The sequence below is a fragment of the Thamnophis elegans genome, chromosome 2 (assembly GCF_009769535.1).
Source record: "Thamnophis elegans isolate rThaEle1 chromosome 2, rThaEle1.pri, whole genome shotgun sequence".
Taxonomy (NCBI): Eukaryota; Metazoa; Chordata; class Lepidosauria; order Squamata; family Colubridae; genus Thamnophis; species Thamnophis elegans.
This window is the reverse complement of record NC_045542.1, coordinates 26,796,651-26,820,857: the sequence shown is the minus strand read 5'-3', so window position 1 is coordinate 26,820,857 and position 24,207 is coordinate 26,796,651. Positions and strand designations below refer to the sequence as shown.

Below are 24,207 nucleotides of genomic sequence, written 5' to 3'. Positions count from 1 at the left end.
ATACCATTATTGCCTCCAAAACCTGCAATTGTAGTGCCTGGAGGGGACAACATACCAAAACTAGATAGAGATGGGGGGAGGGTAGGAGATAAATAATTTCTAGAATTCTCCATGCAAGGTTCTAGAAAACTTGTGTGAAATTTAGCTAGCTTGAACCAGAGGGGGGGGGGGGGAATAAATCAGTGAATTCTTTCATCAGCATATACAAACAGATGCTAGGTGCTCCTTTTGATCTAGATCAACATCCTGGAGAGCAAATTGAGGAGAAATTGGATACACACTTGGATGTCCATAACAGATGAACAGCCACTCTGACCCAGGAAGAGCTTAATACACACTTTGTATCTCTAGCATATATGGATGCATATTTGGCTCAGAAAAACATGGTGGCTCCTTCTACTGGCTCTCAGGCTCTTTAGACTTTTTCCATCACTCCCCGAGGCAAACTCTGGGGAGAGTGCAGCTCCATTGATTGCCTCCTGCGAACTTCACGCTCTTCCCAGTCCTCTTCTGGCTCATAGCCTTTGAAGATTGCTAGCCTCTCTGACAGAGACTTTCTGTGAGGGAAGAAAGCATAATTGTAGAGCAAGGAAGCCACCACTGCTCCAACCATGGGCCCCAGCCAGAAGACCTGCACATGGAAATGACAACATGAGAGAGACTCAGAAGCTGGTAAGACAGCATGATTACTCTTGGTTAACACATACACACACAAAAACCAAAATAGCAATAGCAATTATATATCACCCCATAGTGCTTTACAGCACTTTCTGAGCAGTTTACAATGTTAGCACATTGCCCCCAACAATCTGGGTCATTTTGTAATCATCTCTGTACTTATCTGTTATCTATTTCATGCTTGATGAAATAAATAAAAAAGAAAGAAAGCGGGGTAAATCAGGATCCAACCCACGGCTGTGGGCAGAGTCAGACTGCAATACTCCATTCAAAGCACTATGCCACCAGCAAAGACAATTTTTTTCCTTCTCCTTCTAGTTTTTATTTTATTTTATTTTTATTAAATATGTTTGCTGCCCATCTCACCATTTTTGAAGGCCTCTTTCTACTTATTTCTCCAAATCACTTGCCTTCCTAGGTTTCTCCAGCATTTACAAAGCCATATTTTTTGGAAACTCCTGATAACTTTTCATCCTTGCATCTGGAATTCCTTCTCTGTGACCTCCAAACCTTTCCGCTTGTCCTGAGATATGAGTAACTCGATCAATAACAGCCAGAGATCCTTCTGCTCATAATTCAGCTCTTGGTGACAATGGGGCAGCTAAACTAATGATTACTAGTTAATATCTATCTATGGATAGATAACGGACAATGGGATTTATAGTTAAGCCCTACATTTGGAAAGCACCAGTTTGAGGAATGCGGACTATACAGAGTGCCAAAGTGCATCCAATGTATTACTGGAAAAGCAAACGAGGTATTATTTCTTATTATTCAGATGTCAGTGCTGAGTTATTTCATACCTTCCAACTAAAGCAACATAACTTAAGATGCTAACAGTACAGTTCCTTTGGTGGGGAGTTCATGGACAACTGCCAAAGGATTTTGCTTCCTTCATTCTTTCACTTCATTGAATATGAATGTTAAAAGTCTCCAAAAACATAAAACAAGAAATCCAAAGTCACGTCCAGTAACAAAATGGCCTGAAACTGGTTGAAACAAGACCCTGAAACATTCACATAGAACTGGAATGGGGTGCTAAACCATTGCCAAACCATTGAAACTTATCATTAAAAATTGTGTGCCAATTGCAGCCTTTCTTGGAAGGGGAAGCTCTGCTTTCAATCATTCATACCTTAGTTCCTTCCTACTTTGACTATTGTTGCTATTAGTTGTAAAGTCATGTCCAACCCATCACGACCCCATGGACAATGTTCCTCCAGGCCTTCCTGTCCTCTACTATCCCCTGAGGTCCATTTAAGCTCACACCTACTGCTTCGGTGACTCTGTCCAGCCACCTCATTCTGTCGCCCTCAATCTTTCCCAGCATTAGGCTCTTCTCCAGTGAGTCCTTCCTTCTCATTAGGTGGCCAAAGTATTTGAGTTTCATCTTCAGGATCTGGCCTTCTAGAGAGCAGTCAGGATTGATCTCCTCTAGGACTGACCGGTTTGACCATCTTGCTGTCCAAGGGACTTGCAGGAGTCTTCTCCAGCACCATAGTTCAAAAGTAATGTAATCTAAATCGGGCTGTCCTTGAAGAACATTTGGAAGCTTCAGTTGGCCTACACGTAACAGTACTGCACCGTTTAGGATGCACCTGGTCCAGGTAGCATCACTGCTTCATAAACTGCACTGATTTCCAATATGCTTCTGGATACAATTTAAATTGTTAGAGATCACCTGTAAAGCCCTACATGGCACTGAGCCAGATTATTCATGGCACTGCCTATTCTCCGTTATTTCCACTTATCCCACTGGATCCAATAGCGTAGGCATACTCTGGATCCTTCATCTGAAACAGCGCCATCTAATGGAATCTAGACAAAAGTACCTTTCAGTTGTGGTGCTTGCCACCTCCAAGATCTAGATGGCCCCGAGACTATTAGACATCTGCAAAGTCCTGAAGACTTGACTTTTTCTTCAGGCAAAGGAGCATGTATGGTTCTGGCACTGTTATTTTATTATTTCTTCTTTTTATGTTTTGTTTTGTGAATTGCTGAGATCACAACAGTGAGATAGGCAGCAATATTGTAAGGTCCTGATGACATGGTTTTGCCAGTGGGCCTGGGGAACCCAGAGTGGGATGAAGCCCATTAAATGGCTGATTTGAATGTGTGTTGTCACCAAGGGGAGTGTGTGAGGGTTTATTATTTTATTATTTTTTTATTATTTTTATTTCTTTCACATTGTGCTGTAAGCCGCAAAATGTTTTGCACGCCGAACCGGTAGTAATGCCGGCAGGAACCCACCCCTGCATTCATCCCTCTGTATTCAATCATTCCTGTGCACAGGCATGAATAAACCAAGACAAACGTCAAGTCTAAGTGAATCTGGAGACCTTGGTAGCAGAGGTGCTATTCAGCAGGTTCTGATGAGTTCTGGAGAACCAGTAGTGGAAATTTTGAATAGTTTGGAGAACCGGTAAATACCACCTCTGACTGGCCCCCACCCCCATCTCTTTTCTGCCTCCTGAGTCCCAGCTGATTGGGAGGAAATGGGGATTTTGCAGTAACCTTCCCCTGGAGTGGGGAGGGAATGGAGATTTTAGAGTATCCTTCCCCTGCCATGCCCACCAAGCCACCAAGCCATGCCATGCCCACCAAGCCACGCCCGCAGAACCGGTAGTAAAAAATTTGAATCCCACCACTGCTTGGTAGCCTTGTAATACTGTGGTGTCTCCTACAGTAAACAATATATCCCATCCTTATCTTCCCATCCTGCTCCTCACTTCTATTGGCACATGGATGTGAGAAGAGGGAGATTGTATTCTGAGGAATCACATCCATGTTCCCTGGTGTGAAAAGAAGGGCAGAAAAGATGTTTATTCATCACATTCTTGGTCACACTTGGCTAGAGCAAGGACATGGATTGTGTGGAATCTTCAGCTTCGGCCTCTAAGGCCCGCTTCTTCTTACATAATTTCTTTGAGACTCAGAATCTTAGTAAGGATTTGTTGGGGTAGGAAATCTTGATACTTCCATCTAAGAAATTTTAGCAAAAACAAAAATACGTTTTTTCTCCATCATTAATAGGAAGAAAGAAAATGCAATTCCCCTTTTAAAAAATTCTGAGGGAAGAGAGGATATAAGCTTGGCTTGTTCCACAAGAAGTTAGAGAATATCTGTCTATGTACATATGAGATGTAGGAAGTTAACACCTGGCCCTCTCCTAGAAAAATGAAACATCCTAGGAAATATTGAAAAGCCAGAATATTATATTTCTCTGGATGTGAAAAGGGAGAAACATGTTTTAAAAACAAAGTAGCTCCCTGCAGTTTCCTGTCCATCCCCCTTTGTCAATGAGCCATTAAGATGCCCAAGCCAGTCTATTCTACATAATAAAGAGTTTTCCCCTTCAGCTTCAGGGTGATGGGATCAAGGCATGATAATATTAGCCCTTTACCCAACTCACCACATGGCATCTGAGAACTCAATCAAACCTGGACTCAGCCTAGAGTTGCCCCTGCATGGCCTCATGGGAGTCTGACAACCAATCAGGATACATTTCTTACACAGGAACAGGAAACAGAGAGGTGGGACTGAACAGAGTATTAAAAACCCTCCTCTTGCTCTCTTCTTCTTCACCCAACACCTGGAAGCATGTGATCATCTTTTCCCCCAGGACCTCATGTGGTCCTGTCCCCCATTAAACCATCTTTCTAAGCAGCCTCCATATTTCCAGTGTCTTTTTCCCCACTTGGAACTGAACCCAGAAGGACATTTCTTCCAACAGAGAGACAAAAGAGAATATGCAAATATGTGAACCTGTCAACGATCAAGTTAATGAATATGCTTGCTTTTATGGATTATGGAATGTCCCCAATGGTTGAGTTCCGAAAGATCCCCCAATCCCCAAACATTGATATCCCTTTTTAGTGGTCTGTTGTAAGTATAGATTATCTGGAGCAGACTTTCTCAACCTTCTTACCCTGAGAAAAACTTTGAAATAATGTTTGGGTTTGCTGGAACTCCCGCATTAAAAATAACAAAAAATGTGATTACAGTGGATTTAATAGCATACACTATGTTTTCTGGTTTGCGGTGAGTAGAAAATCCCATTATTCCAAGTGTTAGCATTGCACTGTGTTTGAAATTAAAGAAAATATGTTACCCAATGGTGGTCAAATTCACCAAGAATCACAGCTGGGGCAAAAGATCTAGCAGGATTCATGGAACAGCCAGTGTAGTAGATCTAGGTAGAAAAAAATAGGATGAAATTAGTGATATATATGAGTCAAATGATGAAGAATGGAGGCTGGATGAAGACTGTTACTGAAGGATACAGAACGTAATATCATCTTCTGGTCCACTATGAGTTGATGGGGTGGTGGTGGCAAGTTTTTTGTCTGCCCAATCTAGGGCTGAGAGAGTCCTGCCAATGTCATCCAGCCAGCTTCCGCATTTAAGAGTGGACTACTGTCTGAGTTTTAGTTATTCATTTATTTTTCACATTTTTCTACTGCCCATCTCTCTCAGAGTTTTGATGCTTATGGTCGGCACCTTTACTATACTGCACTGCCGTGTGTATGCGTGTGCATGTGTGTGCACATGTGTATGTGTAGTTAATAGTAGAAAGAGATTGGATTAGACTAGTGGTCCCCAAACATTTGGGCGTCAGGGACTGGTTCTATGGAGAGAGGTTTTTCCACAGCTCGGAGGGGACAGGATTTTGCATACTGCCAGCATCCCGCAGATGGGGTTTTACTTTCTTGTGTGGCCCAGTTGCTAGAATGCCATGGCCTGGTGCCGGTCCACAGATCGGAGGTTGGGGACACCTGGATTAGATAATCTCCAAGATCCCTTTCAACTATTATATACTTCAATTCTTTATAGAAAAAAATCTAGGTTAAAATCTCAATTCAACTTGAAACTGATAGAAATATCTTGGACTGTTGATTTACTGCACAGCTTTATATAACAGGATTCTAATGAGGATAAAAATGAGAGAGAGAAAATCCATGTCTGTTGCTCCAAAGCATTAGGCAAATTAATGTATGAAGTCAGATCTTTGACAGTTTTCTTTTCCCTTATTTGTTTTTCCTGAGAAGAAAATAGCAGTGATATATGTTGATTAAGCAAATGATCTGAAGACCTTGAATACAGTTTAATTCAGCACAATGGCGTTAATGAAAACTGACTAACGGTAAGGAACATCATATAAATATGTGTCCAAAGCATCACTGAGACTGGGCAATCAGCAGAAAATGAGGAAGAATGAAAAGCAAGGGTGAGTAAAACTGAAGGGGATAAAAAAGTTTTAGATTTCAAGACGAGCCAAAATAATCAGGAAAAAAATAAAGTCTAATCACTCAGGAGGACAGGACTGAAACAAAAAATTAACATATACTTGAATGATTCGCCTATCTATGAACAGGATTTTATGCTGGGTAATTATATGAATATCTCTATCTTTATATGAATGTCTCTATCTTTAATAGAAGCTTGCATGCTTCTATTAAAACCAACATTTACTGTATTATTTTTTCAACTGAAAATCATATTCTATTAGACTTGTAATTCTTCTGTGGCTTATCTTGCTATCTGTAAATAGCAATAGCACTTGGACTTATGTACAGCTTCATAGTGCTTTTACAGCCCTCTAAGCGGATTACAGAATCAATCTATTGCCCCCAACAATCTGGGTCCTCATTTTGCCCATCTCGAAAGGATGGAAGGTGGAGTCAACTTTGAGCTGATCAGATTTGAACTCCTGGCAGTGGGAATACAAAGTTAGCCAGCAATACTGTATTCTAACCACTGCGCCAGCGTGGCTCATGGTGGCAATAAAGCCAGGATAGCAAAAGAATATAGAGTGGGATACTTGTTGGCAAAATGAGAGGACAATATCCTTCCTTGTAGCCACTTCTAAACCTATAAAATCTACTGCAGAGGACTGGAATAATCTTCGTGGGGAATTTTTTGAAAGTACAGGTTGTTCTTGACTTACCCATTGATATAGCGACTGTTCAAAGTTACAACGACATTGAAAAGAGTAACTTTTTTCATTTGTCACATGATGATTGCAGCGTCCCCATGGGCATATGACCAAAATTCAGATGCTCGGCAACTGGTTCATATTTATGACAGTTGCAGTGTCCTGGGGTCATGTGATCAACTTGTTCAATCTTCTGACAAGCAAAGCCAATGGGGAAGCCAGATTCGTTTAACAACCAGTGTCCTTAACAACTGCAGTGATTCACTTTAACGACTGTGGCAAGAAAGGTTATGAAATGAGGCAAAATTCACTTAACAGCTGTCTTGCTTAGCGATAGAAATTTTGGGCTCAATTGTGGCCATAAATTGAGTACTCCCTGTAATTGGACAGAATTGGGAAAGGAGGAAGGAAGCCCTCTTGTGCAAGCAAAAAAGCCACATTTTATCACTGAGATTGGCTTATAACAACATATCAGCGAGGGCAACCATTATGAGTACCACTGAACAGATTGATGCACTGAACTATTCAATTTGATCACTTGTACTCGCTGATCTAAGGATGATTGAATCCCAACTGATGACAACATCCTTGTAATAACATGATCTCAGATTGATTGCTATCTAGAAAAATGAGGGAGAAGCAACCACACAAACCCATTGAATCATGATTCAATGAGTAGATTCCTTGTGTGTCCAATCACACACTTGGCCAATAAAGAATTCTATAGGGGGAGGGGGGGCGAGCCATTAAAAAATGCTCTGATTTTCAGCCATGAGAAACTTCACCTGAAAAGGGCCACTCCTTCAACTCCAAAATTTGGGTTTTATTGACAATATTATCATCCACACCCCCCCAACCTTATTACATTTCAATTTAACATCCTTAATTTTGCACAGCAATCTGGTTACGCACCCCAATGAGGTGACCCAGGACGACAGAGAAACCAATGGACAAAGCTGGGGATCCCAGATTGTCGGTCCTATTATCATCAGTGGAAGCAAAAATGCACAGGACCAATTGAAAAGTGAGGAAAATCTCCATGGCGACAGCTTGTCCTGATGTTGTGTTATTTTGCACCTAGAAGAAAGCAGAAGAAGAGTAAAGCTCTTTTTCTGAAATCAGTTGCTTTCATGACAGCTGAAACACTTTTTAAAACCCTCTTCAGGATTTAGTATGTTGTATACAGTACTGTGCTCTTGAAAATTGAATTTGTTTATTCATTTATAATTTGTTTATTTCTTCAACATATATAAAAGCCTATCTCACAATTGTGGTTCTGGATGGCTTACAACAGGAGTGTCAACTCAATTTCATTGAGGGCTGCATCGGGGTTGTGTTTGACCTTGGGGGATCAGGATGAGTGTGGCCAGAGTGGGTAGTTCAACATCACTTGTATGGTGGCCCGAGCACTTTGCCAGTGAAAACGGGCTCCTGAGCTCAATTTTCAGCTGTCACAGCCTCCTGCAACCCTCTGGCAGTGAAAACAGTTTTTGCTGGCAGAGGCACCATAGGCCAATCCTTTGCTGTTTTCAGAGTGGTCCTGCGGGCCAAATCTAACCATCCTGAGAGCAGGATACGGCCCCCAGGCCTTGAATTTGATACCCCTGGCTTACAACATTAAAAAAAAAGAAGTACAGAAAACCTTAATACAAAACTTAAAAAGCAGGTGAGGAACCAAACCAAGATAAACCAAATCATAACCATATCATGAGCTTTCACTAACATTATTATTACTAGTTAAAATTAACTAGTATTCAGCAGGTTCTGACCAGTTCTGGAGAACCGGTAGTGGAAAGTTTGAGTAGTTTGGCGAACCGGTAAATACCACCTCTGATTGACCCCGCCCCCATCTATTCTCTGCCTCTCGAGTCCCAGCTGATCGGGAGGGAATGAGGATTTTGCAGTATCCTTCCCCTGCCACGCCCACTAAGCCACACCACACCACCAAGCCACACCCACAGAACCGGTAGTAAATTTTTTTGAATCCCACCACTGCCTCACTCTCATTGATTCAATACTATATGACTTCCCTGAGAAGAAATAATTGAATGAACTGAACAGATAAGATATCTATTGTTTGTTTCTGTTGCCATTCCAACTGCAGTTTGATTACATTTGAATGAATCTAATTCCATGGGGGAAGTGGCATTCCAGTAATAGCAGAGACACACCTAAGCAACTGAATATATCCATTGGGATCCACTTTGATGTTTCACAGTATCACACTTGGCCCTCTTGGAAATGGTGACTCCACAATGTACCAAAGATGCTGTACAAAAAGCTTCTTGGTTTGAGAAGTGAGCGTTTTCAAGGCAAAAAAACCAAGAAAGTCCAGTTGCCTTTTGAACAGCACCATTGGGACAACCATGACCTGGACGGTTGAGAATCTCCATAGATCTGTCTCCATAATGCAAGCCCGTAAAATCAATGATCCATCAATCAGAATGCAGCTCACTAATCTACTCTGGGTGGCAAAATATATGCTTCAAAGTTTTTAGTGCCCTGCCCAGCACACAGCAAAGAGGCCAGTGTTATTTTATCTTTGGTGGTCCAGAGATTGTGTTTGATCATATTTGACTTGCTGGGTTGTGATGTGCATCTAGGTTTTGTTGTAACTCCCACCTGCTTGATCATTGAAGGAAGTGGCCTCACAGAAGCACCTGCTTGATCATTGAAGGAAGTGGCCTCACAGAAGCACCTGCTTGATCATTGAAGGAAGTGGCCTCACAGAAGCACCTGCTTGATCATTGAAGGAAGTGGCCTCACAGAAGCATTGCAGTAAACAAATCTCCTTTGGTCTGACCAAAGCATAGTACATAAAATTATCTGCTACAATATCCTACCTGTCAATGACTACTTCAGCTTCAACCACAACAATACATGAGCACAGAATAGATACAAACTTAAGGTAAACCACTCCAAACTTGATTGCAGAAAATACGACTTCAGCAAGAGAGTGATCAATGCCTAGAATGGACTACCTGACTTTGAGGTTTCTTCCCCAAACCCCCAAAACTTTAACCTTAGTCTGTCTACTGTTGCCCTCACCCCATTCCTAAGAGGTCTGTAAGGGATGTGCATAAGCGCACCAATGTGCCTACCATCCCTGTCCTAATGTTCGTTTTTATTCGTATCCATTTCATGTATTCATAATCATGTTTATACTTATATATGTTATCTAATACATGCTTGATGAAATAAATAAATGAAATAAATAAATAAATAAATAAATAAAATAAATTAGGGAGTTTGTAGAAAAAAAACCCTTCTATTTCTCTCAAGGGCTATATTCTCTTAAGATAATCTCCTGGAGGCCGTGTGGTACATGGGCCGAAGTTATCAGTAAGTTTGTCAAGAGCTAAATGTGGGAGGGACATCAATTCTTTCTTGGATGTCATCGTTTTCCTCTTTTTGATACCTTTTCCCCCTAGAGCCGAGCAACTTTCTCTCCAGAGAAAGAGACAAATAACTAATAACTTCCACAGAGCAGGCTATGAGGAAGAGACAAATAACTACGACAGCAAAAACTTATCTCTTGCATTAAAAGTTAGGCTGAGGGCCATGAGAAAAATCAATTTTGCCTCTCCAAATGGCTTGTGAAATTCTGTTAAGGGTTATCTCTAGGCCGTAACTTTGTTATCTATAGAAAACATTACTGGAGAGTTTTAAAATGCAGCATCTGGTGCAGGTGTGTCCGCAGGAGGGTGAAAAGCTAAGATGGTGAGTGTGACTGCAATTAAAGCCCTACCCTTGCACATTAAAAGAGGTACGGCTTCAATTGCATAGTTATACCAATCGTCTTAACTTTTTAAATCCTCCCTGTGGTTGCCCTGATCTAGGACTCCATAACAAAAACCAGTTGCTCAGATACAGTTGCCGTCCATAAGGTGTATGCATAATTCCTGCTTTCAAGGAGCATTTCTCTCCCTCCTTCAAGTGCAATTCCTGTGGTTTGGGTCGGAATCTCATTAGGCAAGTAAATAGAGCCCATGGGGAAGAAAAGTTAACACAGAGCATTGCATCAGCATATATTTTTTCTTGACATGGTAATCTATCTTGATAGGCATTTCGCATTGGAAGACTTTTCAAAGCTGCATGCTTTTTTTTTTTGCCTCGTTTGACTGAGGAGCACATGAATCTCAAAAGGGTACTATGACATCTTTCATCAAAAAGCTGACATGGTGGGTGTGATTAATTATAGTATAGTGTACTTACTTATAAAGAGGCAAATGGAGGAAGGCCTCCCACATACCCACTTATCAGCTCTATTTATAATATCTTTGCCTTTTGCATGAAATTCCTAACCGGGCGAACTGGGAGTAATCCACCTCTGCTCTAAGTCTATTTAAGGAGCAACACAGTGAGATATTCTCCTTTATTAGATAGTTTGTATTGAACCTGGAAGTTATTATCCTGTTTCCCTCAAAATAAGACCTCCCTGGATAATAAGCCCAATTGGGCTTTTGAGTGCATGTGCTAAAATAAATCCTCCCCAAAAATATTGCAACACAGCAGCAGCCATGAGGTGACCATGCTCGCCACCTCCTGCACCCCAAAAATAATAAAACCTGCCCAAAAATAAAGCCAAGCACTTATTGGGGGGGGGTCAAAAGAAAATAAGATCCTGTTTTATTTTTGTGAAGGACCCCAAGGTAAAGCAATTCCATGGGCGTGTTAAGTTAAGGAAGATCTGGTTATTGTATATCTATTTTATCATAATTGATCTTTCTCTTGATCTAATGGAAACCTGTGGTAAAATAAATTTCTGTCTGGGGGATATTTATTGTCATGCAAAAGGCTTTCAACTTCTCCTTCTGGCTTGTAGAATGCTCTTTTTATGGTCTTTTTTTCAGCCTCTTTGTATAAGATAATTATATATCTATATCTATATCTATATCTATATCTGTATCTGTATCTGTATCTGTATCTGTATCTATATCTATATCTATATATGTATCTATCTATCTATCTATCTATCTATCTATCTATCTATCTATCTATCTATCCATTTTCGTTTATTTTCTGTATTCATTAAATCTTTTTGTCTGTGTACTTATTCATTCCGTGTACAGTGCCACTGTTCTTCCCAGACCTAAAAGTGGCATACGGTATTCTCAGCTTCCACCCACTCTTGTGTATCTACCCACACTTTTGCAAGGAAGGTAAGTTGGAGGATGGAGTTGGCTTATTAGATCATTTCATGGCTTGTGAGTTAGTTATAGTTGTACTATTAATCTAGAACCAAGTATTAGTGTACTTTTCTAACCACTGATGTTCTTTCTCATTCTTTTCCCCCTCAAAGGTCCACAAAGGGCAACATAATCTTAAAGAATGAACCAAATATAACAGCTAAATATATTTATTTTCATAGTTTCATACCATAGTGGTATCATGACATTTTCCTTTTGTTAATGCCAGTAAATTAAAATACATTTCTATAGAGTCACAAAAAGTTACAACAGAATCAACTAACTTTACCTAGTCACTCTAGATGTTGTATATCTTTGTTGCTTGATTGAGACTATACCAAATGAAGAATATTCTCAAAACTCAGATGAAACACCTAGTTGTTGAGCTGCAATATTAAGGGATCATGACAGTTAAGTTTGAATTACTCTCATACCTTTTTGCAAATCAGGCCTAGGTTTAACATTTTTATTGGGTTATAAAATAAAATAAGACATAAAATATCAAAGTAAATATCATACATCTGACCAGCCAGATTAAAACATAAAATCCAGTATCCAAGTAGGTCTTTTTATTATGTTCAGTCATTTAAGTATTTTTATGTGCATTTAAGTGCAGATAAAAATCTGATTATTGTTACAATGTTACTGGAATTTACAAATCAGTCTCTTGCCCTGTGGCAGAGATCTATTCTGCTATATCTTACACAAGATTTTGGCAAATAAAAATGCAGCTGACAATGCTAAAAATGGCAGATGGAATTGTCTCATCTTTGAAGAATGCCTGTCAGATTACCTAGCTAAATGTGCATTTAGATTACACTTGTAAAAACCTAATTTTATACAATTAGAAGTATGCAAACTTTCCTGTTCTTCTCCTGCTTGTGTGTTGTAAAATCACCAATAATTATGCATTAATTTAATTCCCAATAGGCAACTGTACTTTAATGGTTCTTGGAGGATGCCTTGATAGTCACATATCTCCAGGGGCTTGTAAATTATTCCTGAGCTTTATGACCTATGGAATGTTCCTGCAAACAGCTCCAATAAATCATCTTAGTAATCTTATTAGAGTAAATTGCCCTATTGGTCTTTCCCAAACTGATAAATTCCACAGAAATTGAAGGGTTCCCAGAATTCCTAATCAACAAAGTTAAGAAGTCAGGCTAGCAGTACAAATGATTTTCATGGTGATTAATGCAATCTTTTTCAAATACTAGCAATAGCAATTAGCAATTAGCAATTAGCAATAGCACTTAGACTTATATAGTGCTTCACCATGCTTTTACAGCCCTCTCTAAGAGGTTTATAGATTCAGCCTATTGCCCCAAACAATCTGGGTCCTCATTTTACCAACCTCGGAAAGATGGAAGACTGAGTCAACCTTGAGCCTAGTGAGAATCAAACTGCTGGCAGTCAGCAAAATTAGCCTGCAATACTGCATTCTAACCACTGCGCCACCATGGTTCTTTTTAATAAATTAGAAATTGCTGGATATCACTAATTCTTAAAAACAGAAGGAAGTTTAATTAACTAGATTAGTTTATGGATAGGCAAATGGAAAGGAAACACTCTTTGTTTATAAACAAAAACATCCACAATACAGTATTATAATAATTAATACAACCATTAAAATATTTTCAATTATCTTCAATGTGGATCAAATAAATATTTAAAATCATCTTTAAGGTGGAGCTGATTTAACTAACTAAAAAGGGTCTCTAGAATAATGGTAGCTTAACCTTAACCATAGGACGCAGTGGCTCAGTGGCTAAGACGCTGAGCTTTTCAATCAGAAAGGTTGGCAGTTTGGTGGTTCGAATCCCTAGCACCACCTAATGGAGTGAGCTCCCCTTACTTGTCCCAGCTTCTGTCAACCTAGCAGTTCAAAAGCACGTAAAAATGCAAGTAGAAAAATAGGAACCACCTTTGGTGGGAAGGTAACAGCATTCCGTGCCCCTTTGGCATTTAGTCATGCTGGTCACATGACCACAGAGACGTCTTCGGACAGTGCTGGCTCTTCGGCTTTGAAATGGAGATGAGCACTGCCCCCAAGAGTCGGGAACAACAAGCACATATGTGTGTGGGGGGGGGAACCTTTACCTTTACTTCACCTGCTTCTAACCAATAGGATCAGGGCAAACCTGGTTCCTTGTAGTTAGTATACAATATAAAAACCCTTATAGAAAAGCATTTTGTCCCATCTTCAGCAATCCTAATCTCCTGGTAGTAGGGAATTACTGTATCAGCATTTTCCCCAAGTTGCTCATGTTGGATGAGACAAATCTGGTTGATGGAGGTGATCTTTAGTACCAAGCCATATAGGGCTTCATAAATAAGCCTTTAAATCGCACCCAGAGAAGTACCTGCAGCCAATGCAGGGCACGTACCTCAGGTGTTTTATGTTATCCTGTGCCAGTTAGCACAAGGGATACTGCAATTACAGTTCTTGGGTGGTCTCCACAAAGTGCATTGCAATGAATCAATCAGGTGTTGATGACAGCATGAGTTGCAGGTGCTAGTTCCTGCTCCAGCTTATAATTGGTACACTAACTGGAGTTGGGCAAACACTCTCCTGATCACAACATGTATCTGCCCACTCAGCAGTAGCCATGAATTCAGGAGGAGCCCCCAAGTCACAGACCTCAGAGGCAATGCCACCCCTTCCAGAGACATCCCTGGAGTCCATAAAGATCTTCAATGTACAACCAGCAACTCTGCCTTCAATGAATTCGATTCCATCTGCTTGATCCTATCCATGTCTTAACAGCGTCTAAACACTTGGACCAAACCTTGATTGCATTTTGAGTGTTGGCCAGGGTTGCAATGTATAATTGGGTATCATGAACATATTGATGATACCAATTCAAAGTCTCCCATTAGCTTTATGCACATATTGAAAAGTTAACAGGGGAAGCTCAAAGTCTGCTGCGTGCCATACATCAAAGGCCACTGAACTGAAATTTCTTCCTCGAAGGCACAATGTCCTAGTCCCCAACCTTTACAAGTAGTCCAAAAATAGTCCATGTTTGATGGCATTGTAAATCCACTAGAAGATCTAAAAGAGCCAGAAGGCACACAAACACACACACACACACACACACATCTGCTAAGTTCTAATCTAACAAAGTAATCCATTATCACAACTAATGTGGTTTTTGTGCCATATCCATGCCTGAACCATGGACAGATAATCCATTTATTTAGGGTTTTATACAATTATTTTTCTACTATTGCCTCAAAAATTTCCCTAAAAAGGGAAGTTTGAAAACAGTTCAACAGCAGTCTAATTCATCTGAACCCAGGGAAGGCCTCCTAAAATACAGGTGCACTACAGTTTATTTCAAGACAGCCGAAACACACACACTCTGCAACAAGACATTGGCCTATCTCCTGAATCCAGTGATCACGCAGCTAGGAGGACGGAGATTCAGCCCAGAAGGGACAGGAGACGTACCCTAGCCACTTCATTGGTGTCCACAGGCCAAAAGGAAGACTTCGCAAGATATTGCCCTGATATTACTATGATCCCATCCCAAATGAAGACTGAAGACTTGAGCCAAATGGCACAGCTGCCAGCTGTTAGTCAGGAGCACAAAATTCTAATAAATAAAATTCTGGCTGACAGCTGGCCAATACAGTAAGAGATCAGAAGCCACAGTCTTATAATATTACCATTATAATTATGTTATCTATTTTTCTACGATCCCAGTTTTCTATTAATGACCAGCAATTTCAGAAATGGATAATACAATGCCCTTTGGCATTAGGGTGCCCATCTGTCATGCTAGTAACCTTGCTGGTTTAATGTTTAAAACTATTTCAATTTTATATATTAAAATATATAAAGGAAAAGTATGCACACTGCGAAGTGCCTTTATCTCCAAGAAATATCCCTGGCTCACTGGAGGCATTTGAAGAAAAAAAAGATGACTGCAACTCCTTTTTTCCCGTTGCCTAGAGAAGACCTTTCAGTGTTGGTAAATTGAGAGAGCCCATCCATGTGGGGTGGAGACAGGGGATTATGGGCTCATAGGAAATATCTTTAAATAATTATTATATCAAACACGTAGATCTTCTAGTATTTGACACAGCATGTCAAAAGATACCAGGCCCTGGAGCTTATGAAATGTACAAATAGGTATTTACAATGAAGGGAGGATCTGCAATATTTAAGCTGCCCAGGTGCCATTCTTTGCAATAATACGTGGCATCAGGAAGTACTTGATTTTTTCTGAACAAATAAATAAACAAATTGGCAATTGGGTAGCAATTTGTCATGCCAGCATCAACCTGGGCTTAGCACTGCTTTCACAGAGGAACTGGAATATGACAGGGAAACAAACCGCTCATCCCTTAAATAGCATATGGTTCTTGTGGGAGAATAGAAACCAGAAAGGTTAAGCAAGGAGTAAGCTTTCAATGCTAGAAACATGCAAAGATCATTGCTAGATTTGGAATCCATGTTGATAAATATATTATATTTATAATAACTAGCTTGCTCTAAAATGGATTGAAAAGATCTGTAGTAAAAGCTTACATGTCTTTTTGTGTGTGATGGAATCTATGTATCTTAAATATCTAGATAGTGGTCAGGAAGATCTGTTGGTAGATTTTTGGATGATTAACAATAGATCAGCCAAGTGATTTATCCATTAGAAAAGCAAAAGATAACCTTCCTCTTCTAAGTGAGGTTGCTAAACATCTGATCGGTTATGTCCATCAAGTCTTAGCAATCACATAGATTTTCTCTGTGATGACATGATCCTAACATAGTATTTCAGACCTTCCAATGATGCACTCATATTCTGCATCAGGTTCCAGAGAATGGAAAGCAGAATTCTGGTGAAAATACAAAGTCTTGCAAGACTGAAATTTCCACCATCAGTTTAATGGCAGTTCTACCCAACAAGAAAGCACATGTTTCATTACTGGCATCTTTAGTTAAAATGGTGTCAGTTGGAAGAACTGGGTATGGGGAGACCCAGAAGGATGAGCTGGTCCAATAGCTGAGTACCAATACCCCACCAGATCAAAAATTACTATTTACCAAATAGTAAATAGTAATTTACTATTTACTACTATTGGAATTTCACAGTGCGGTAAATCATAAGCAAATTGCCTATAGCTTAGCATGAATTGTGAACCATAAGCCACATATTGAGTCCTGCATAACATTAGACTATGATGAGTCAAGATGAAATCCAAATCCCATCCATCTCTTCTATGGGCCAATCATAGTAAAAATCTGGGTAATATCAAAAGCTCCAACTCTTTCCAACCATTTAGTGATAGTCCAGATTTTTGCAGTCTTGCTAACTATTATGCATGAAGTTTGGAAGAAAGGTACAATAAAAATCAACAGTAAGGGAAAGCAAGATTGCTGACCTCTTTTAACATAGATTTGCTTTCCTTTACCCAAGTTTCTCAAAAGGAAAGACTGTAATTCAGTAGATGTATATCTGCTTTGCATGTAGAAACTGTTAGGTTGGGAAAAATTCGATTTATCGAATTAACCTATCTTTCAACACACATAATACTATTAGTAATATACTTCCTATGATCCATTGTGAGGACCCAGAAAGCTGGAGTCCTTCAGCCCTTCCATTCCTAAAGACAGTAAAATCCTTACCCTGTTGATGGCCAAGCTGCCCCGAATATGAGGCGGCGTGATTTGATGCAGGAGGGCAGCCCCCGTCACAGCTCCTAGGATCTGTGCCACTATGTAGAAGATGGCCCTGAGGAAAGAGACTTGAGAGCCCACCAGGCAGGCCATGGTCACTGCAGGGTTAATATGGGCTCCGCTGACATGACCCACCGCTTGAACCAAGGTACCAATGGCCAAGCCAAATGCGAAGGAGATCTGGAGGACATTTGGTGGGGAAGCAGGCCAGTTCAGAGCTGAGCCCAGGCCGAAGAAGACAAAGAGAAGCGTGGCTAGGAATTCAGCAAGGATAGCTCGAGTGAAGGCCACAGAGCGGAGTTCCCACATCACGGATGACAATTGCACAGATTAGACTGGATTGAAACCTGTAGTTACACTTTTCCTTTCCAATGATGATACTGTATCCTGGAAAGATGGTGGGATAAAATCCGTTTGTATATGTGGACGTAGGCTTAGAGAAAGAGAAAGGGGTATATAGGTGTGTGTATATATATGTGTGTGTATGCATCGTTACCTGCGGAGCAGGTAAAAGTTATTTAAATGGAGGTGGGGTTTGGAAATCTAATGCTTTTTCATTCCTGTTCCAGTTGAGTTGTTCCGGTTTAGATTCTGCCTTCTCTGATAAACTGAAAAATTAACATTTGCTAGTTTTTCCTTCCCATTAGATCTTAACCTTTAATTTCATACTTTCAAACATATTTGGCAGCATGGTGGATTATTTTGACATTGCCTTTTTGACCTCTGCTTTCCTTTAAAAAAAAAAGCTAATAGTTTTTATCTGAATTTATTTCAAGTAATCTAGTGGGATATTTTGTTTGTTTTTTTGGCTCGGCTTTGAATTTCTAAGCAATGCCCAATAGTTGCACTTCTCTTGTATCCTGTACTCTCAACTGTTTAGATCTCCCAGTCTCTCTCATCATTAGCCATGCTGGAGCAGTGGTGAATTCTGGGGAACCATAATCTTTCCAGTCTGATGTGCCTAGAAGTATTGCATATACAGATGCAGGGAGAGGAAGGACTGGAATGTCCTCTTTCAAGGTTACTGTCCATCTTTGGAATTTTCTAACAAAACGTATTCTTTCTGGAGCCATACCACAAACTCCTGCTAAGCTTCTGTATCTGCAATAATATTCTTTAAATGGGAGAAACCTGATTGCTTGGTGCCTATGGCATCAAGCAACTGCTATTTCAACTTTCCCGCAGTGCAATTCTCTACAATAGGAAGTCTCCAAATATCTGACAGCATCTCGGGCCTATTCATAGCAGTTTGGCATCCTTGACTGATTTTGCGATCTCACCACATTGGCACCTGCGCCTTCATCTGCTATGAATCTACCTTAAAGGTAAAGGTTCCCCTCGCACATATGTGCTAGTCGTTCCCGACTCTAGGGGGTAGTGCTCATCTTTGTTTCAAAACCAAAGAACCAGCGCTGTCCGAAGACGTCTCTGTGGTCATATGGCTGGCATGACTAAATGCTGAAGGTGCACAGAACACTGTTACCTTCCCACCAAAGGTGGTTCCTATTTTCTACTTGCACTTTTACTTGCTTTTGAACTGCTAGGTTGGCAGAAGCTGGGATAAGCAATGGCAGCTCACTCCATTATGCGGCGCTAGGGATTCGAACCGCTGAACTGCCAACCTTCTGATCTACAAGCTCAGTGTCTTAGCCACTGAGCCACCGTGTCTCACTATGACTCTACCCTAGGTATGAACAAATTTTGTTCTGCCAGTAGCTGCATTTACACAATAATATTCCCATGTGGATTGTAGTTCATGCCAATAGTCGATAAACTTATAGAAAGATTTGAAAAGGGGATGAAAGTGTATGAAGTTAAAGTGTATGAAGACCCCCAAATTGAGGGTCTATTCCACAAGTAGGGATGATGATCAGGATAACTATAGAACAATGTTGCAGTGAATATTTGCTTGCTCTTTCACTTCCATCTTTTAAAATTCCATCTCATTGTCCTTGCTGGATCATAATCTACTCTTACCATTGTTAACCTCAGTTACAATTTTAGCATTTGTAGCTTTAAGCGATGTGCTTTTTATGCTGTTTTTAAATTTGAAAATGTTCTGACCAGTTCTGGAGAACCAGTAGTGGAAAGTTTGAGTAGTTCAGAGAACTGGTAAATACCACCTCTGGCTGGCCCTGTCCCCATCTATTCTCTGCCTCCCGAGTCCCAGCTGATTGGGAGGAAATGAGGATTTTGCAGTATCCTTCCCTTGGAGTGGGGAGGGAATGGAGATTTTACAGTATCTTTCCCCTGCCATGCCCACCAAGCCACACCACGTGCACCAAGCCACACCTACAGAATTGGTAGTAAAAATTATTGAATCCCACCACTGGTTTCTAGGGTAACTTTGCTACTCAAACTCTAAGAATGTTATCCTTTTTTCTTATGTTTTTAATTATTACTCCCTTATTCACTTTAAAATGCTTGTAATGTCTATCTGTCCCACCTGAGATCAGGCAGGCTTTCTCCATAATCCCTTGATCATAGATCGTAATTTCAGGGAATAGAAATGTTGGCTGACATTTAGAGGTGCAGATATGTGATTCTTAGCACAAGATCTTCCTAAGTATGCTTTACAAACATGCTTGCCCAGGAATCCCTACACCTGAGGGCTCCTGTATCTATATCAGGGGTATCCAACTGTGGCAACTTTAAGACATATGGCCTTCAGCTCCCAGAATTTCCCAGCTAGCCAAATTTGGCCGCTTAGCAACTGGCATGTATTTATGACTGTTTTATTCCTGGGGTCAGGTGACCACTTTTTGCGACCTTCTGACAGGCTGAGAAAGAATGATTGGCCCAAAGTCACCCAGCTGTTTTTTTCTATGCCTAAAGTGGGACTCACCTTGTCTGTTTTTAATCTGAGTTATGGATTTGAGGAATTGTATATCATTAAATTTGGTTGATTAGAACAATTTATAAGCCCTGTTTTATATCTGCATAGATTTTCTATGTAGCTTCCAGTTTTGGACTGCTACTTCTCCAGCATCTCATTCAATAAATTACAAATTCTTCTTGGATGTCCAATTATTACCATATTATTAAAAGTCTTACCAACAAAATTGTTTTGTCTTCTAATGGACCTTTAACCACTATAACTTTCAGTCTGTCCTCTCATACTACAGAACAAATCTATAGTATTTTTTCCCTTATTCATCACAACAAAATGGTTCTTCTCGTCAGAGTCACAACAATATCATCACAACAAAATGGTTCTTCTCGTCAGAGTCACAACAATATCCTGGTAATTCCTAAATAAATACTTAGCATTCCAGTTCATATTCAAATAAAGGACAATGGCAGAATAAATCCTTTTAAATGCCCACCTCTGAATAGGTGCAGCCTGCTGTGGACCATGTGGCTTGCAAACTTGCTATTAATTCTTTCCCTTGAGAAGATAGCAGTTTATTTATTGGAGAAGGTAAGCTTCATTTGCAACTGCCTTTTGTCCACAGAATTTATGGCAAGAATTATGAGATCATCTTGTTTTGATTGGGAAGAGAATGAGGTGTATTCTCATGTATGAGAAGTTTTTTGCAATTACTGCTATTACTTGACTTGATCACTAGGGGATGCTGGACTTAGCTACATTTGGGTGAAGTCAGATAATAAACGTCCTTGCTTAGATTCTCTACTTGGATGTCCTCATAGCTGTCCATCATATGGGATCAGAAGCAGTGGTGAAATTCATTATTTTTTACTACCGGTTCTATCGGCATGGCTTTGTGGGAGTGGCAGTAGAAGGACATTGCAAAATCCCCATTACCACCCCACTCCTGGGGGAAGGATATTGCAAAATCTCCATTCCCACCCCACTCTGGGGCCAGCTAGAGGTGGCATTTGCCGTTTCTCTGAACTACTCAAAATTTCCGCTACCGGTTCTCCAGAAACTGTCAGAACATGCTGAATTTCACCTGCTGAATAGGACTGACAGAAGTCCTGTTTCTAACTACAAATCCTCATTTGGATAATTAAAATATCAACTTGGAGGACTTCGGTTTTAATAAACTAGCACCATGATTTCATTGAGAAGGCGAGGAAGGATTTGCTGCTGTTGCTTGGGCATCAAGATCTGGTTGCTTAATCTTGACAAAAAGTGCTGCCATTTGGTTAAAGCCACTGCCCTCCAAAGTATTTTTGGAAGATTAAATCTGAAGTGTGTGCTAGTTAACAATACTGGGTTAGCCAGTTGGACTCTACATAAATCTGCTACCTGCAGTCTTAAACAGGAAATAAAAAACCACAGTCATCTGAGGACACTCTGTTACAACCTGTAAAACAAACATTCTTTAGCTAATTAGTTTAATCGGGGTTAACATCCGGGCTTAGAGATGAAAGATCAACAAGTTGATCCTTCATTAGCCCTGAATGAATTTAATTGACAGAAGGAATGAAATGTATGGGAAACCTTCAGCTCTGGTTTTTGTCAACCAAATCTGGTGAGGCTGAACCATTCCTTGGAAATAAGGTTGTTCGCCCATCCCGTTCAAAGAGGACCTTGACATCTAATTGAAGGGGTGTCAAGACTTGTGCGTGAATTGGATTAAAAAGAGGGAGAGGTGTGCAGAGTCAGCCTCACCCTCACTTCCCAGATTCCATCTTACTTCATTAGTAGGACAAGGGTCGAGACAGTTGGAGATGGGCTGGGCACAGTGGTTGACCAGGGCATCTTTCGTGTCTTAGAGTACCACATTGCTGGCAGAGACCGCCTTCATGACCGTTGTCCTATTCTAGTAGATTTCATCCGCTCAATCCACCAGAATCTGTCTTCTCAAGCTCGGGATAGACAAGTCCCTATTTCACCGAAGGTCAATGACCCAACGGCTACTCTCAACTTGGTTTGGCCAGCCTGTCAATAATAGAGGAAATAATAGAGGTTGGGAAAAAGCGAATACAGTGAGAATAAATTTAAAAAAGATAAGGATTGTGTATTCATGCTAGGTGTACAAAAAGTGGTCAGCTGAGCAAAAGAGAAGGTCTTCTCAGACCCTGCTTATCAAATCTCTTATCCAAGAGCCTCTCCTTGCTCTCATGACTATCGATTTTCCTCACTTAAGAATGTTAATTAGGATCTACAACTCCATTACTTAATAACACGATCAAAATGTGCAACATAACCTAAGCGCCGCCAATTTAAGATGGCAGTTGTAGTAGTCCCAGTTGACATCATTAAGGGAATCCCTTGTGTTTGCAACATCCTGGATTGTCATTTGTGACCTCCTGCCAGCTTCCCCATTGACTATGCTTAGAAATTGACAGTGAAGGACGCAAATGGTGATCATGTGGCTCTGAAGGTTGTTGCATTCCTTATAATTAGGAGCTGGTTGCCAAGCATCCAAATTGCAATCAGGTGTCCAGGGAATATGGCGATAGCTGCAACTACAAGGAGTCATCATAGGTCTCCCTCATTCAGCACTATTGTAACTTTGGTCACTGAACAAGGGGTTGTTCAAGGAGGACACCTATATGAGTTGTTTTGTCTCATACATTGTTGTTGAATTTCAGTATTGGAGTTCTCAGTTTCTTTGCATTTTGTCTTGTTTTTAACATTATTTTATCTAATATTCCCAGTGACTATTCAACACTGAACAAATGAGTAGAAGAATGGATAGATGAATGAATGATGGGTAGGTAGATGGGTAGATGAATATATATATATATATATATATATATATATATATATATATATATATATATATATATATATATATATATATATATGATATCAATATAGATATAGATATTGATATAGATATTGATTATATATAGATATAGATATAGATATAGATATAGATATAGATATGATGACAAGAGCCGAGGTGGCGCAGTGGTTAGGGTGCAGTACTGCAGGCCATTTCAGCTGACTGTTATCTGCAGTTCAGCGGTTCAAATCTCACCGGCTCAAGGTTGACTCAGCCTTCCATCCTTCCGAGGTGGGTAAAATGAGGACCCGGATTGTTAGGGGGCAATATGCTGACTCTGTAAACAGCTTAGAGAGGGCTGAAAGCCCTATGAAGCGGTATATAAGTCTAACTGCTATTGCTATTGCTATTGCTATTGCTATTGCTATTGCTATTGCTAGATAGATAGATAGATAGATAGATAGATAGATAGATAGATAGATAGATAGATAGATAGATAGATAGAGATAGAGATAGATAGACAGACAGACAGACAGACAGACAGACAGACAGACAGAATTAACTCTCAAAGTGTCTTGATTGGGATTAGTCTCAGTCTCCACAGATGAAACCACTTGGACTGAGTGAACATTCAAGTTTTTGCTTTTTGTTATTATTCCACAGACTCAAAAAATGAGATGTAAAAGAAATCTGAACCTGTACTGCTGTGCACACAAGAACAGATAATTCATACCCCTAGTATTTAAACAATAAATTAGACGGGAATAATTTCTAATCAGAATTTAAAAACAGAAGATGCTGGTAGAAACAGATCACTTCCTTTTTCTTCTAAGTAGTGATGTTTAGCTACTTAGTTCACAGGAAGAAACATCATCACATTATGGGATTCCATATTGTGACATCTTGCAGCCAATGAAGGGAGTATATGAGAAAGTTGAATTCTTTTTGCATTATTAAATGCTTTATAGGGCATTTTTATTTAGAAGTATAATGGTGTTTATTCCCTGGGAAGTATTAGACTAAGATGTATGAAGGGAAGGGATGTTTTGAATAAAGCGTCACTTCAGAATGCCTTTGCATAGC

The 24,207-nt window shown here is 40.1% G+C and overlaps 1 protein-coding gene across 1 annotated transcript; it reads right to left on the bottom strand.

Annotated features, from left to right (window-relative positions):
• Window positions 1-415: 415 nt before the first annotated feature.
• Window positions 416-17,791, bottom strand: AQP2 (aquaporin 2). Its single transcript, XM_032210977.1, has 4 exons — window positions 17,432-17,791; window positions 7,526-7,690; window positions 4,790-4,870; window positions 416-631 (listed from the first exon to the last, which is right to left on the bottom strand). The coding sequence occupies exons 1-4, from the start codon at window positions 17,789-17,791 to the stop codon at window positions 416-418; spliced, it is 822 nt and encodes a 273-aa protein (XP_032066868.1).
• Between the last annotated feature and the right edge of the window lie 6,416 nt (window positions 17,792-24,207).